Raw genomic sequence first — 15,321 nt, forward strand, 5'->3', positions numbered from 1 at the left:
CATCAATGATTCATAATAAAAACCACATTAAATCAATAGTTGGACCTCATCCATGATGAGTAATAACTAATAAGTAGGCATACCATTACCAACACTCTTGATAAGTGCGCTATGGTTAACACAATTTATGAATCTTAGTTTCGTTTCAAAGGCCCACAAAAGAATTATTACCCACGTAATTTATAGAGTATTTATATTCCTTACCAAACCAATGAAAAAGAAGAAGAACAAACATGATGAAAGACTGCTTTAGTTGTTGAAAGGGTTCTATAGAGTTAACAATATGGAAGACTATTGGATGCGGGTTTCACCCTACTCCAAACATGGTTCAAGAATCTGACACAATAGTTCGAAGGCTTGAGAAGAAATAATAGGTTCATGAAGAATATAGAATCATCTCAAAGATACAAAAAGAGTCGGCGCTGAACTGAGGTTGTAAAACCAAAACCAAAACGTAAAAAACATCAAAACAAAGGCTTTTTCTCCAAAAAAAAAACATCAAAACAATAAATGTGATCTTAAAAGCACATCATATTAGTTGGACATGCATCCCCAACATCTATAAAAAAGACCAAATGTGAAGGAGGAGGTCCAAGTTGTTTACATATCACTAAAAGCTTTCTGTAAACAAACAAACACACTATGAGTATGATTAATTTGACTTCTCTACTTCATTCATATGAACTACACAACAGACTACTACAGTACACTAGCATGATTTAAGTTCATACTGATTTGATAAAAGGAAAAAGAGAATGTTGAAGCAACAAGCAAAATACCAATTGGAAAAAGGTTATTATATCAGACTTTTGTCTTTTATTTTTTTATGAACACTTACTTATACATTGGCTCAACGTGACAAAATTTAGTTACATATAGTTATGGCACACATTAGTGGTAGTCAAGTTATGTAAGGATTTGTTGGCTATGAAACGAAACAATCAGCTATCTTTTTTTTTTTTGTTGTTAACCAATCAGCTATCTACATTTAAGCTTTTTAGCCAATGAATAAACGAACAAGACCCCTTAATAAATAGAGACTCGAAAAGAAGAAGAAAAAGATTGAGCTACTCAAGGCAGAAGTATACTAGTATAAAGTTTGAGAAAACCCCAAATCGAGAAACCCCACCCTCCACTCTCACATCTAGGGGTGGGCATTTTATCCGATACCCGAACCTGTACCCGTACCCGACTGAAAAAACCCGAACCGAAACCGAACCGAAGTAGCAAAATACCCGAACGGGTATTGAATTAGGAGAGATTGGATATTCGAACCCGAACGGGTAATACCCGAACCCGAATAGATATCCGAAGATAACCGAACATATGTATACTTAGGTCTATATTCCTAGTTTACTTCTTTAATTTTATTCAAAATGTTTATTTTTATTATGCACATAGTTCAAAATTAGATAATTTTCATATAATTGGAAAAAGGTGAATTTTTATTCACTTAAAATGCATGTCAAGATTTTTATTTCATGCATTAACAAAAGTTACGTCCAAAATTTAAAAATAATAATCAATTTATTATCTTTTATTTGTAAAATGTTATCTTCAAATTTGTTAATCATTCAATTATTAGAAAATAAAAAATCAGTTAAGTGAAATTTATATTTTTTAAATACAAAAAAACTTGAGAAATGAAAAATTTAATATTTTTTTCCAAAATCTAAATATCCGAAAATCTGACCCGAAATACCCAACCCGGAACTAAAAATACCCGAACCCGACCCGAAGTAAAGAAATACCCGAACAGATATTACACTCCTATACCGAAATACCCGAAAATCCGAAATACCCGATCCGTACCCGAACGGGTACCCGAACGCCCACCCCTACTCACATCTCTCTCTTCACTGCGAAGGCAAGTTAATTGCAAAATCTCATAGAGGATCTTTTGTTTCGCACCCAATCCTCCGGCTAAAGCGTGACAAAATCTCTGTAATGCACTCTAAGGATCACCAAGCCGCCGAACCAGACGACGACGAAGAAAAAGAAAAAGAAGAGGAGAGATAAATGGTTCCTGCGATTCCTCAAGCAGCAGCAGCAGCAGGAATCTCCACCACCACTCGCACTAGTAAACCGCCTCCAGATCCGGAAGATAAACCTCAACCCAACCACAATGGCGGAAGAAGACCTAGACTCAAAAACGTCCCCTCTCGCTACTTATCATCATCCCCTTCTCCTTCTCCTTCCCCTTCTCACTCAACCTCCTCTACCACTTCTTCTTCTTCGTCTGCATTACTCAAGACGAGTAAGCGATATCCTTCCCCACTGCTCCCTCGCGCTTCTAATTTCACTAAAACGCCTTCCTCGCTCCTCAATCGGTCCCAATCCGTAGACCGCCGCCGGCCTCCCGTCACCGAACTGTCGGTGGCCGCGAAGATGCTCATCACTTCCACCAGGAGCTTATCTGTTTCCTTCCAAGGAGAGGCGTTCTCCCTTCCGATTAGCAAGAAGAAGAAGGAGACTACTACTACTAGTACTACTACCACCACGCCGGTTTCTCACCGGAAACCTACTCCCGATCGGCGGAAGCCGACTCCGGTTCGAGATCAGAGGGAGAACTCAAATCCGGTGGACCAGCAGAAACTCTGGCCTGGCGCTTCAAGGAGAGGAACTTCCGAATCTGCGCCGAGTTCACTTTCTAGAAATGTGGATGATGATAGAGGAAAGAAGCTTGGATCTAAGTTTGTGGGAACGTCAATGTTGCAGCATTCTCTGATTGATGAGAGTTATAGGGTTTATACTGATGGGAGGAGACTAGGTTTAGATTTGGGAGAAGTTGATGGAGTTTTGGAATTGAGAGATGAGAGAAAGACAAGTGTCGTCGTCACAAGCACTACTGACTTTACTGCGTCTGATACAGATAGTGTTTCATCTGGTAGCACTAATGGTGCGCAGGAACGTGGTGAAATCTCTAAAAGGAGCTTACAATGTAACAGTATGGCTTCTGCTAAGTTTTGGCAAGAGACTAACACCCGGTTACGACGGTTGCAGGATCCTGGTGGCTCACCTCGGTGCTCTACTCCGAGTTCGAGGATCAGTAGTATGTCAACAAAGCTGACCCAGTCTAAACGGTTCTCTAGTGATAGTCCGTCGTTGGTGTCATCTCCTCGTGGTCATGCTTCTCCGATAAGAGGTGCTGTTACTACTCGGCCTGCTTCACCGAGTAAGGTTTGGGCGACAGGTCAAGCTAGGGCAGTTTCAAGTCCTTCTCGTGTGAGGAATGGAGTTTCTGAGCAGATGAACGCTTATAACCGCATCTTGCCTTCGATTCTTTGTTTCTCTGCTGATATTAGGAGAGGGAAAATTGGGGAGGATCGGGTTGTGGATGCCCACTTGTTGAGGCTTTTGTATAACCGTCATCTTCAGTGGCGGTTTGCCAATGCCAGGGCTGACTCCGCTTTCATGGTGCAGAGACTGAGTGCAGAGGTACCTTTATCGTTTACATTACCGCATTAGTGCTATGTTAGTGAATGTGGATTTATGGTTGTGCCATTTCATGTGTGTGCCTGCTTGGATCGTAAGCAGACTTATGGAATGCATGATTTGTAATCTAGCTAACGGTAGATAAGGTTATGAAGTCTAGCTATTGGTAGCATATGGTATTTTTATAGATAGTTGAGTCATTAACTCGGTCACAAAACTATACACACTCTAGTGAAGGCACAGGTTTTTTGTTTGACAGAAAAACCTGTGGAATGCTTGGGTATCAATCTCGGACTTGCGCCATTCTGTCACTCTGAAACGGATCAGGTTGCTCTTACTGAAGCAGAAATTGAAACTAGCTTCCATCTTGAAGGAGCAGGTAAGGAATATGCACTTCTAGCAATGTCTGTAATTATGTTTGTAACTGCTCTGTTGATGGTAACGGGATCATTGTATTTGGAAATTGTAGATGAGTTACTTAGAAGAATGGTCTCTTCTAGATAGAGATCATTCAAATTCTTTGTTAGGAGCAACTGAAGCCTTGAAAGCCAGCACACTTCGTCTTCCAATAATTGGAAAAGCTGTGGTGAGTGAGGGCCTCTTTGCCTGACCATGATATGTTTGTTTTCGCTTATTTTGTATCATTAGAGTCTGTTTTCTGAATGCGTTTTATGATTTCTGTGTTGTTAGGTAGATGTTCTAGAGCTTAAGCATGCTATTAGTTCAGCTGTTGATGTCATGCACGCTATGGCGTCTTCCATATTCTCGCTCACATCGAAGGTAAATTTCCTTGTCTCAGTGATTATAACATGAATGATAGTTATGTCCAGAACCAATTACTCCGGTCAGAAACTAAAACCCGGTTATTTGTCAATTCATTTGTCTTGAGTGGTTTAACATACGAATTGCTCAGTGTTTTGTGAACCATACTTGTAGTCCCACTAATCTCTGTGCAATTTTCTTTCTATTCTTTGATGTCATTGGTAGGTGGATGAAATGAATTCAGTAATGGCGGAGATGGTGAATATCACTGCACAAGAAAAGGTCTTGCTTGAACAGTGTCAAGGATTCTTATCAATAGTAGCAGCTATGCAGGTTAAAGAATGATTCTCTCTGCTTCTTTTGCATTTTCCTTCCTGATCAAGGTTTCATAAGCAAATCAATGTCTCTTGCTAGGTTAAAGACTGTAGCATGAAGACGCACATAATACAACTAAGCCGGAAACTGACTTCACAACTGTAGAAATTGATGGGTTTATGACTCTACTCTCACACCACTGCCGACATGATTTCTAACCATGCTTACGTTCCCACGACCTTTATCATTTTCAACCGGATTAAGGTGAGACTCTCGAGGGATATCTGTTTCCTTGCGTAAGTTTCTTGTTTTTGGAGATTACATTAGAGAAAGTTAAAAGAATAGAATGTGGTGCTTTTTTTTTAACCTATGAAGTTCAGCGTTAATTGTATACAATGAATCGTTCTCTTTGGTTCTCTAATGAAGAAAAAAGTGTATATAAAAGAAAGGTTCTCTAACGATTGATCGTGTGTTGCTTCTCCTTTTGGATCGACATTCCAGATCTTTCCCATTTAGGCATTTACTTATTTAGGTATTGATTTTCTTACCGATGGTAGACTGCTTGTCGTTTTTATAAATACATATCTTGTCGTTTTTCCTCAAGTGCCAGCATCAAATGCATTTGGACTACGTGTGTTTCAGTGTTTGTGTGCTTAACGAACTAGACAAATGACGTCATTATTCTTATTTGTTCAGTACAATCAACAGAGAAGTGTATATAGATAATAAGAACAAAGAAATAAAAGCTTTATAAGAATTTGTTTGGATAAAGATAATTAATTGGCAACACGTCAAGAACATCATAGTTTATATACAAAACGACCACGAATTGTAATGTATACACAGTTGATCTAGAATTTTCAATATTCTTATCCTCTTAAGTCTTTAATTACAAACTTTTCAAACCTTTTTTGTACTTGTCATTCACACAATATCTTGTACTTCTCATCTATACCGAATTTGAGGCTTCTCTTTATTTAATAAAAAATAGTTTTATGGTGTTCTTTTGGTGTAAGATATCATAGCACCGCCAAACCAAAATGGCTGTCACTGTTGAAAATTAAGAAAATACGTTGCAGAACATATATGTGGTTCTATTGAATTTGCGACGCGTATTAGTAAATGACTTTACACTTAGTAGTAGCGTGTTTGGTTCTCTTTAGTGTGTGATTAGGTGAAACCGTACACGAGCGAATACAGTTTCAGTAGTGTCAAAGCAAAACGAAACAAGTAATATTTGCTGATCTCGCTATCAAACAACCAATTAATCAGATGGTCGGCATGAAACAAATTCAATTATTATCTTGAAACACCGTTATAATAAATTAAATGGTACAAAGAAGTTAGGCTCGAATTAAAGTTTAGTGGCCAGGAATCTTAATCACATACCTAAGAAGTAAAGAACCAATGCACAGATTCGTGGTCACATTTGTATTTATGATTCGATACAATCAACAAAATTAAATAACGATCCATGCTTTGCTAAAAACGCATGTGCAATTAATTACGATTTAAATATTTAATACAAATAAAGAAATACACTCTATAGTTTTAGTGGCCAGAAGGCATGGCAAAGAAAATATTGTTTCAATTATGTACCGAACTGATAATACATGTGCTAATCAAGGAACGAATCCACATGGAAGGATTCGGATTCTCGTTCCCCCAACTATATCTGCTCTGTGTTCACACACAGAATGACACGTCTCTTATATTATACAAACTGAACTGGAGAGATTAGTAAAGCTAAATAACAATCAAAATGAAACTATGATTTATTCGAATCCAAACAATCAAATTTTGTATGTATCCCTAACATAGAATGAATAACCAATCCCATTAAAATAAAAATAATTATAACGAATGAAAATGAAACTAAAGTTTTATGTATAATAATCGAATATTATTATATTCTAAGAGATAAATCTTCTTTCTTGACGATGACTTGGTCACGACCGGTCAACAAAAGCGGTTTCTTCCCGGTCAACGGACTCAGAATCTCATCGTCGACGACTGGGTTGTGATGATGTAGGCTGAGCTCCGGTAAAGCCGGAAGGTTTAGATCGATCAACACGCGGTTGCTTCGTTCTTCCGAAACCGTGCTCGACACGCTTCCACTCTGGCTGATCGATTTGCTTCCTCCGAGGTTTCCTTCGTAGTGACAGCGTTTGTGACCGCCGAGAGCTTGACCCGTCGGAAACACTTTACGGCAGATAGAGCACTCGTGAATCTTCCCGGAAGGTGGGACGGTGGTGGAACTGGGATGCTTCTCTATGCTCGTTGAATCATTTGCTGGAGGTTTGATTCGGTGACTGGCTTTATGTCCGCCTAAAGCCTGATACGAAGGAAACGCTTTCCCGCAAACGCTGCACTTGTACGAAAGCTTTGTCGAATCTTGCGTTGGCGGCGGCGGCGGCGGGGGAGAGTGTTTGTCTTTAGCGAGCTTGAGGAGACAGAGAGCGAGATACTCTTCCTCTGTAGGATCCTCCTGACTCTCGGATTTAGGTCGGCGAGATCGAGGCGGCGAGGAGGAAGAGGATGGAGAAGGGCTGCGAGAACGCTGGCGTTTCGAGCGTTTGCGTTTCAGCCAAGGCTCCATGAAAACGGCGTCGTTCATCGGATCATCTTTACGGACTGTGAACGAAGGAGGATTCATCGCTTCGAGAGCCATAATCAGACGAGTCTTTTTGTGTGTTGTGTCTCTTCTTCTTCGTCGATGTTAGATGAGGAAATGGAGTGAAGTGGTGAGGAAATGTTTGGACTCTGTTTTTTTTATACGCAAAACCACGTGGCGGATGAGTATTAAGTCGGTCTCGTATTTATATACTCTGTTTTGTTACTTATGAGGCCTAACACTATAGTAATAAATATGGAAGATAATGATTTTAAACAGAAATCAAATCATAATCTCAACAATGATTTTATTTTTATTGCATAAAACATGTTAGCTCTTGAATATGTGTCCGACTAGAAATAAAAAGATGATTTAGAAATGCAACCAAATACAAATTACATTAATTATCAAATCAGATGTAAACACCTTAAATTTTAACACGTTCATATCTTGTCTTTGTTTTTTCTTATACAAAAGCCATTCTGATACTAAAGAAACACCCATAATATAGGAAAATCATCGAAGTTATATATAAATAATCAGAGATTTTATACTAAAATTAACCCCCCACCCCCAAATTGGTCAAATAAACTAAGCTAAGTATTGATGTAAACTATTGTAGAAATAACCGAGTTTTTGGGTCACAGCTGACCTAAGAAGGTAGTATTAGTCTAGTCACGAGTGAGAGACCGGTTCAAAGTCAAGAACCAGAAATTTAATAAAATCGGTAAACCCAAAAACAGGTTTTAGTTGATATAAAAAAGAAGCATACCTTTCCCGTGGAGCTGACTTATGTGTTGGCTACGGGCCACGAGCCGTGTGGGGCACGTCTTAAGCCAAACGCGTACACGCTTAATGTACGTTCTTTTGGGTACTAATCTTTCAAAGATTTATCAGAAATTCTGGATTATTTCCATTATCTAATCATCATGATCTCAGTTTAGTTATCTTTACCGCATGGTAAGAATCAGTAAAGTAAGTTTACAAAAAAAAAGAATCAGTAAAGTAAATCATTAATGAAATTGAAAAAAAAAATGAGATAACTCGTTAATCATTAATGAAATCGAAAAACAAAACAACACTTTCGGAAGTTAAGAAAATGTTGAGCTAACTTCAGTGGAGTTGAGTGTAGGTGAGAACAAGATTAGGTATGTCGTGGCGTACCGTATTAGCAATTTGAACGGGGTGTGTTTATAGGACACGTGGGTGTTCCGTTACCACTTGAACGCCGATGTCAATTTGTTGTTTATACCCAACAAGCAAAGAAAGGTGGACGTGATTTCTCCAAACGCGTTCGCGACGTTTACACGTGTTAATTTGATTGAGAGACAGTCGAAGACGCTTTCTATCATTCTCATCTTCTTCTTATTTGCTTGCTTGCAAAAAGGTGCAGAATATGGGCCTTGTTATTAAGGCCATTTCAGACCCATGCTCCAGATCTGTGAAGCTATATCAACAGTTTAATGGTCCAGCTTTGACCCTGACATTTGGTTTTCAATTTTTAACAAAAATAAACTACTGAAATAAAAACAAAATATAATTAAATTTGATCACCGTTTGGCATGGTTATAGTTTTAGTTGACTTTATACATTTCTTTTGTTTTAAAATATTAAATTAAAAATTATTTTTAGTCCTACTCTTAATAAAAATTTAGTTTAAATTTAGGCAAAATAATTTTATTGGTATCAAAGCAGACATAAAGTTATTAAATAAATAGAAATATACGATATATATCAAAAAGTGAATTTCACAATTTAAAAATATTGATTTTTTATATTCATAAGGAAAGTAAAAAGATAATTTCAAAATAAAATATAATTGTATTTTATTGTTAGATTGAATATTTTTAGAATTCGGATCTCCCACTCATTCATTTTAAAATCCATGATTTCTTGACCAAAAAAATTCTAATTTTTCTTTGTCAAAAAAAAAATTCTAATTTTCTGAAGATAAAAAAAAAACCCTAAATTAAATAAAGTCAGCATCAAAAAGTAAAAGAGAGTCCACACTTAACACTTGCACACTCTACTATATCGAACGATCGACCACCACTTCGAAGTTCGAATCACAGATTTGAAATTCAAACAGAGAACAGACCAACAAAAATTAAAAAAAAAAGTTGATTTTCTTTTTTATTTTTAAAATAAAGTTGAGAAATAGATCTTATCGAGATTTGTTCCTTTCGCAAAGGTAATAGTTACTCCCATTTCAAAACTCAAAAACCCCTCTCTCTCACTCCCCTGAAACCCTAGAATTTGTGATCTTCAACGGGAGTAGGAATTGGAAAAATGAGTCAGCCTCCTCCTCCGTCCGCCGGCCGCGAGCTCGCGAACCCACCGTCCGACGGCATTTCGAATCTCAGATTCTCCAACACAAGTGACCATCTCCTCGTCTCTTCATGGGATAAGGTTAGAAAACAACACAAAGCCCCCTTCTCTTTTCCTTCTTTATCTGAATCGTTTCTTCTTCTTCTTCTTCTTATGTTGCTCTAAGAGTGTGAGGTTGTACGATGTGAGCACCAATTCGTTGAAAGGAGAGTTCCTACACGGCGGCGCAGTACTCGATTGCTGTTTCCACGACGATTCCTCTGGTTTCAGCGTTGGCAGCGACAACAAAGTCAGACGGTATTTTATCTCCTTTTTTTAGAAAAAAACCACTCTTGTGAATCTTAACTTTGTGAAGATTAACATAAGAAAGCCACTTTAAACATATGTTCAGGATTGTATTCAATGTTGGCAAAGAGGATGTTTTGGGGACGCATGAAAAGCCTGTGCGGTGTGTTGAGTATTCTTATGCTGCAGGTATGTTATATAGTGTTGATCATCATGCTCTTTGATACTAGTTTTAAACAGTGACGTTGACTATTTCTTGTAGTTAAGCAATTTATGTTAATATAAAGCTGATGCTACTTATTTTGCAATGTTTTATTCAGTACCATCAGGATAGTGAAACTTTGATTGTTAATCCCGCTCTTTGATGCTAGCTTTGAACAGTCACATTGTCCGTTGTGCTTCTCATGTCTAGGAAACTCTTAGTTAAGCAATTACTATAACTTTGGTTATTGAAGTTAAGTAACGATTTCTTTTGTTAAGTAACTAATTTGAAACTTAGATTTATTTTTTTTCCACCATTTTTGGTTTCTTTCTTACTGCTCCAAGCCTTCAAAGTAGTGCTGACATATTATGTTTTGTTCTTCTTGTGTGATTTTACAGGGCAAGTTATTACTGGATCTTGGGATAAAACAGTTAAGTGTTGGGATCCGAGAGGTGCAAGTGGGCCGGAACGGACTCAGGTGGGAACATACGTGCAACCAGAGCGTGTTTACTCTCTATCTCTCGTTGGGAACCGTCTCGTTGTCGCAACAGCAGGAAGGCATGTCAACATCTACGATCTCAGGAATATGTCTCAGCCTGAGCAAAGAAGGGAGTCTTCACTAAAGTACCAGACGAGATGTGTTCGTAGTTATCCTAATGGAACAGGTTATCTGACTCACATATATTGCTTTCTGTGGTTGCTAGTTACTTTTTCTTTTTCAGTTCCCAAGTATACATCTTGCCTCAATTTTGAAACTTTGATATTGAAAATTTTACAGGGTATGCTCTTAGCTCTGTTGAAGGAAGAGTTGCGATGGAGTTCTTTGATCTGTCAGAGGCTGCTCAAGCTAAGAAGTACTGCTGGCCTCAAGTGTTTTTTTATTCTACTTGTCTCTTCTCCACTACTTTGAATGACTTATAAATATATGTAAACTTGTTCTCAGATATGCTTTTAAGTGTCATCGGAAATCAGAGGCTGGAAGAGACATTGTTTACCCTGTTAATGCCATTGCTTTCCATCCAATGTGAGTTCCTATCTCACCAAGATTCCAACTGTTTCTTAGATTTCTAGATTTATTACATTTTTACACAACACGAGAAGATTTTTAAGATAATAGTCATACTAAAATTCTTTACTGTAAAGTTGAAGGCTAGTTCAAAGTTGCTGGGATGCTAATTTGCTATGTTCGGATGTTATATACTATGTATGTTTTTGAGTCTAACATCTTAAATACATCTAGACAAAAGGTTTTCTTATGCTTCGTGTGATAACAATTATAAACCACCGCGTAATCATCTGGGTTTTTGTAACTGCAGTTATGGCACTTTTGCAACCGGAGGCTGTGACGGGTTCGTCAACATCTGGGATGGGAACAACAAGAAGAGGCTGTATCAGGTTTAGTAAATGACTTGAGAGCTTTTTGTTTTCATTTTTCTGATAATGTTCCCTAGTGTGATACAGAAACGTTATTGCTATTTGGTTCTTGTTTCTTTTGCAGTATTCAAAGTACCCATCAAGTATAGCAGCATTGTCATTCAGTCGAGATGGGCAGCTACTAGCTGTTGCGTCAAGTTACACTTTTGAAGAGGGGGAGAAATCGTAAGTATCTTTCCCCCTTTCTAGTTCTCTGAAGTTTAGAATAGCTTTGTGCCTGTCTTTGAATTATTGATTGGATACACTTAATTGTTTGGGCACTGTTTTGATTAAAATGCTTTTAGAGATAACTGTACGTTGGATTTATAGGAACTCTGTTCCCTAGTCTTACAGGTTAACACAATTACACAAACAAAGAATGCGTATACTGAACACTTGAGTATAATTATCTTGAAATACTAGTTGTATATTTGTATTTGGTTTCAGGTTAGAATTCTCTTTTAACTGGGTCTGTGTGTGTGTGTTGTTTTTTTAGGCACGAGCCAGAAGCCATCTTTGTAAGAAACGTTAACGAAATCGAAGTGAAACCCAAACCCAAAGCATATCCAACTCCTGCGGCATGATAAGGAAGAAAGCTGTCCTCAACAGAAGTTGGTCTTTTGTTTTTACTAAGAGTTCCCCATAGATACTGAAAGTATGTCTGAGCTTTTAATTTTTTTTTGTCTTGAGTGTATAAAGTAGAAGTAAAGACAATGATTTGTAGTTCGTTTGGCTTTGAGGACATATTATTACCCAAGAGATATTAGATTAATTCCAGAGAAATATAGTAAAAATACATCATGAAATATGCTTCAAATGTTTTTAATCAAATTAACTTTTGCAAATATACACACATTACATATGAACGAGAGATCACACAGATGCTTTTATAATGTTTCTACAGAACTAAACGATTCTTTGTCGGCATGATTAAATTCTAGCTCTTGTAGCAGCAGCCTCACGTCTTTAGACTCCAGCTCTTTCTCTTCAACGACTCTAAAGAATCCACAGTGAACGTCTTTTAGTAGCTTCAAAACATTGGCCAAACCACCATTGTTTTCACTTTCATCAGTTTTCTCCTCAGAGAATGGCTTCGACTGGTTGCTCTTGTTCATCCTAAAATAGTTGTATTTGCTAATTTCAACCAAGTTGCTCTTGTGATCTGGCCACACATCACGTGTATCATCCACGATCACCACTCCTCGCTCATGAGCCAAAACCAAATCAAGCGTCTTCATGTAAGGACTCTCGTCTCTCGTTATCACTCTCTCCCCGAAATAGATTCGCTTAGGATCAATCATGCTCATGATGTATTTAGCGTATTCGCGATTACCCTTTGTGTAAACATACATTGTGAACATCTTGTTGGCTTCTTCCAAGAAATCTCGAACGAAAGGTCTTAGCTTTGTCAAGAACGCCATGGTATCTTCTCCTCCTTGGACTTGCCACTTGTATAGATCGTCTCTTTTATTCGAACCCGCTTCTTCGATTAGATACTTCTCTGCTTCGGTGAGACCTGATACACGAGTGGTGTGGAGAAGCGTGTGATCCAAGTCAAGTACTAGGTGGAGTTTTTTCTCGTTGGAACAAGAGACTAATGTAATAAGGTGCTTCGTCACGGCTACAGCCTCGTCGCTTAGCTGAAAACCCTTGAGAATGTTCTCAACCACAGACATGTTTCTTTGATTAATTGAAAAAACCCTAGGTCGATCGGAAACCTAGAGAAAGTGATGATTGTAGACTTTGTAGTTAGTTACGAAAGTATTGGTAATGAAGAGGTGGAATCTCACTCTCTTATATAGACCTAGAAAGTGAGAGACTCGCTGATAAAAAAGGAAATAGTTGGTATCCTAATTGACCATTATACCCTTTTATCTATTTCTTTTCTGCGTTTTTCCTTTTTCAAGACGTATTCGTCGTCCGTGTTTTTCCTTTTTCTCAGCAGCTCTTTTTTCTGATTTCGTCGTTTAGGAATGACTACTATAACCGTGCTTACTTGTATTCTCATGTATCCAATTAATATGGGCCAGATATTTATATTTAAATGGGCTTTCAGTAAAAAAACTCAAGTTTCCAAACTAGAAAACAACTGAACAAAAGAATATAAAAGATGAGTTTCTTATGGAAATAACAAATGTTTATATATGTCACAACTGTATCACTTCCGTTTCTACGTCGCAATTGTATCACTGCAAACTAAAGTAACGATAACTGTATCTTTATTAATAGAATACAAATTTGAACTTACTGTTTTTACATCACAGCAAGAGCTTAAATAGAAAGTAAAACATTATAAAGTTAACACTTACATCTCTTCAATGTATGTTTTCAATAAAAAAATGTGTTATAACAAATGAAGAATTGTGTCTGACTCTTTAAAAGTCTTAGACAAAACTAGTTAACCAAAAGCCACAACTCTTAACACATCTACCCCTTCGCTAAACTCAGTTACAACAACACTTTCTACTTCGTATTATGCAGTTTAGTTTAAACACAAATTGTGATTTGTGTTTCTACTTTCTAGCGACGGTTGAGAAGTGAAAGTAATACTAATACTAATGTATCAAGTAAGATTCAGATTTCAGTATCAAGTAAGATTCAGATTTCAGACTAATATAATCTTGTAGATGCAAATCCAATAGTACATCATAAACCACTTAAAGAGACTGCTTTGGAGATATTCATATTTCTTATACAGATAGTTCGTCGATGCGATTGAATTCTATCTCTACTCCAACTCTTGCTCGACTCTGAAGAATCCACTGTAAATTTCCTTGAGCAATTTCAAAACATTCGCCAATTCGCCCTCGTTTTCACTTTTCTCAGAGTGAGGCTCAAGAAAAAAAAAACCTTTGTTTGGCCATAACTGATCTGTGATCAATGTCTCTTGGCTCTTTCCCCACACGCATTTCCTCTAGAAGCTTGAAAATAGAATTTGATCTTAATTCAGCCATTGCCACTAGTAACAATGACTCTTGTGAGGTTTGTATCAGAAACAACAGAGACAGATAAAAAGAAAGAAGGCTATGTTTCTCGACCTATGGCATCCAGAGAAGAAGAAAACTGGTAGAATCTAATGTGTTTTAAGTTTTGGTAACGTTCAAAATGAAGATAGCCTTCAGTTCTCTTGTGATAAAATTCCCTAATATGTTTGTCTTTCATCCTTGAGTGCCAAGCAAGCAACAGATCTTTCCTCTGCTATTACTCATTGTTTTGTTTTGACAGTTCTCTTTACTATTCTTGGTCATTCTTTTTTGTTGGTTGAATACAATAAGTTATTTAAACCAAATCCAACAGTTTTTATTGTATTTGATTCATACAATACATTATTATAATAAATAAAAAAATAAATAAAAACAAATTCATATAACTGGTATCCAAGACTTAATACAGTTTGATTTCAGATTTGTAAATTTTTTTCTTTCTCACAGAAGCTCATCGTCTATCTGCATGCTGAAGCTTTGTTGCTATATTCTGTGAAGAAAGATCTTCATTCCCAGAGCCTTGACCAAAACCTCCTGATGATGTCTGATCAAACATATCCATGATAACAGGTGGCTTGTACTCTGATCTTGTTCGACGGTGAGAAGATCCCTGAAATGAAGAAGAACCTTCTTGTCCCATCATTAGTGGTCTGCAGCCTCGGCTAGATCCTACAGACAACGATCGATACCCCTGATGTTGAGGCTTATGGTCTTTCTTGATAGCATGAATCAGATATGGAATCAACCCCTCCATTTAAAATTCTCTGTTTCTATATGAAATAATAATATTCCGGCAACCCAATATTTATATCATGTGGCATAAGAAGATAAAATCAAACTTGTCTTTGTATTGAATTGACAACTATTGGATCAAATCTGTGGATAAGTATTGACCCTGTTGGTGGTATTTTACCAACTTTGTGTTTAGGATATAGTCATGATTGATGATAAGCATTACAGAATTGACTTTGGCAATAAGAATT

The 15,321-nt window shown here is 37.3% G+C and overlaps 5 protein-coding genes across 6 annotated transcripts; 2 read left to right on the forward strand and 3 right to left on the reverse strand.

Annotated features, from left to right (window-relative positions):
• The first annotated feature begins 1,853 nt into the window (after window positions 1–1,853).
• LOC108810484 (protein SNOWY COTYLEDON 3) lies at window positions 1,854–4,973 on the forward strand. 2 transcript variants are annotated; one of them, XM_018582595.2, is made up of 6 exons: window positions 1,854–3,438; window positions 3,695–3,814; window positions 3,905–4,021; window positions 4,126–4,215; window positions 4,423–4,530; window positions 4,612–4,973. In XM_018582595.2, exons 1-6 carry the CDS (start codon window positions 2,020–2,022, stop codon window positions 4,675–4,677), a joined length of 1,920 nt encoding a protein of 639 aa, XP_018438097.1. In that variant the 5' UTR covers window positions 1,854–2,019; the 3' UTR covers window positions 4,678–4,973. The 2 variants fall into 2 exon arrangements, 1 of the variants encoding a protein (XP_018438097.1); XR_008934738.1 differs by lacking the exon at window positions 4,612–4,973 and having other exon boundaries at window positions 4,130–4,215; window positions 4,423–4,486.
• A 1,296-nt stretch (window positions 4,974–6,269) lies between these two features.
• LOC108806196 (zinc finger protein AZF2) lies at window positions 6,270–7,658 on the reverse strand. The gene has a single exon (XM_018578244.2). The coding sequence runs from the start codon at window positions 7,181–7,183 to the stop codon at window positions 6,419–6,421; it is 765 nt and encodes a 254-aa protein (XP_018433746.2). The 5' UTR covers window positions 7,184–7,658; the 3' UTR covers window positions 6,270–6,418.
• Window positions 7,659–9,297: 1,639 nt separating this feature from the next.
• Window positions 9,298–12,160, forward strand: LOC108806921 (mitotic checkpoint protein BUB3.1). The gene is made up of 9 exons (XM_018579134.2): window positions 9,298–9,535; window positions 9,621–9,751; window positions 9,846–9,928; window positions 10,340–10,606; window positions 10,720–10,795; window positions 10,885–10,965; window positions 11,258–11,336; window positions 11,440–11,540; window positions 11,851–12,160. Exons 1-9 carry the CDS (start codon window positions 9,416–9,418, stop codon window positions 11,936–11,938), a joined length of 1,026 nt encoding a protein of 341 aa, XP_018434636.1. The 5' UTR covers window positions 9,298–9,415; the 3' UTR covers window positions 11,939–12,160.
• Window positions 12,161–12,194: 34 nt separating this feature from the next.
• Window positions 12,195–13,108, reverse strand: LOC108810283 (RNA polymerase II C-terminal domain phosphatase-like 5). Its single transcript, XM_018582404.2, has one exon. The coding sequence runs from the start codon at window positions 13,028–13,030 to the stop codon at window positions 12,242–12,244; it is 789 nt and encodes a 262-aa protein (XP_018437906.1). The 5' UTR covers window positions 13,031–13,108; the 3' UTR covers window positions 12,195–12,241.
• Window positions 13,109–14,619: 1,511 nt separating this feature from the next.
• LOC108810308 (uncharacterized) lies at window positions 14,620–15,132 on the reverse strand. Its single transcript, XM_018582428.2, has one exon. It carries the CDS (start codon window positions 15,090–15,092, stop codon window positions 14,790–14,792), a length of 303 nt encoding a protein of 100 aa, XP_018437930.1. The 5' UTR covers window positions 15,093–15,132; the 3' UTR covers window positions 14,620–14,789.
• Window positions 15,133–15,321: the final 189 nt, after the last annotated feature.

This window comes from Raphanus sativus, chromosome 6 (genome assembly GCF_000801105.2).
Source record: "Raphanus sativus cultivar WK10039 chromosome 6, ASM80110v3, whole genome shotgun sequence".
NCBI lineage: Eukaryota > Viridiplantae > Streptophyta > Magnoliopsida > Brassicales > Brassicaceae > Raphanus > Raphanus sativus.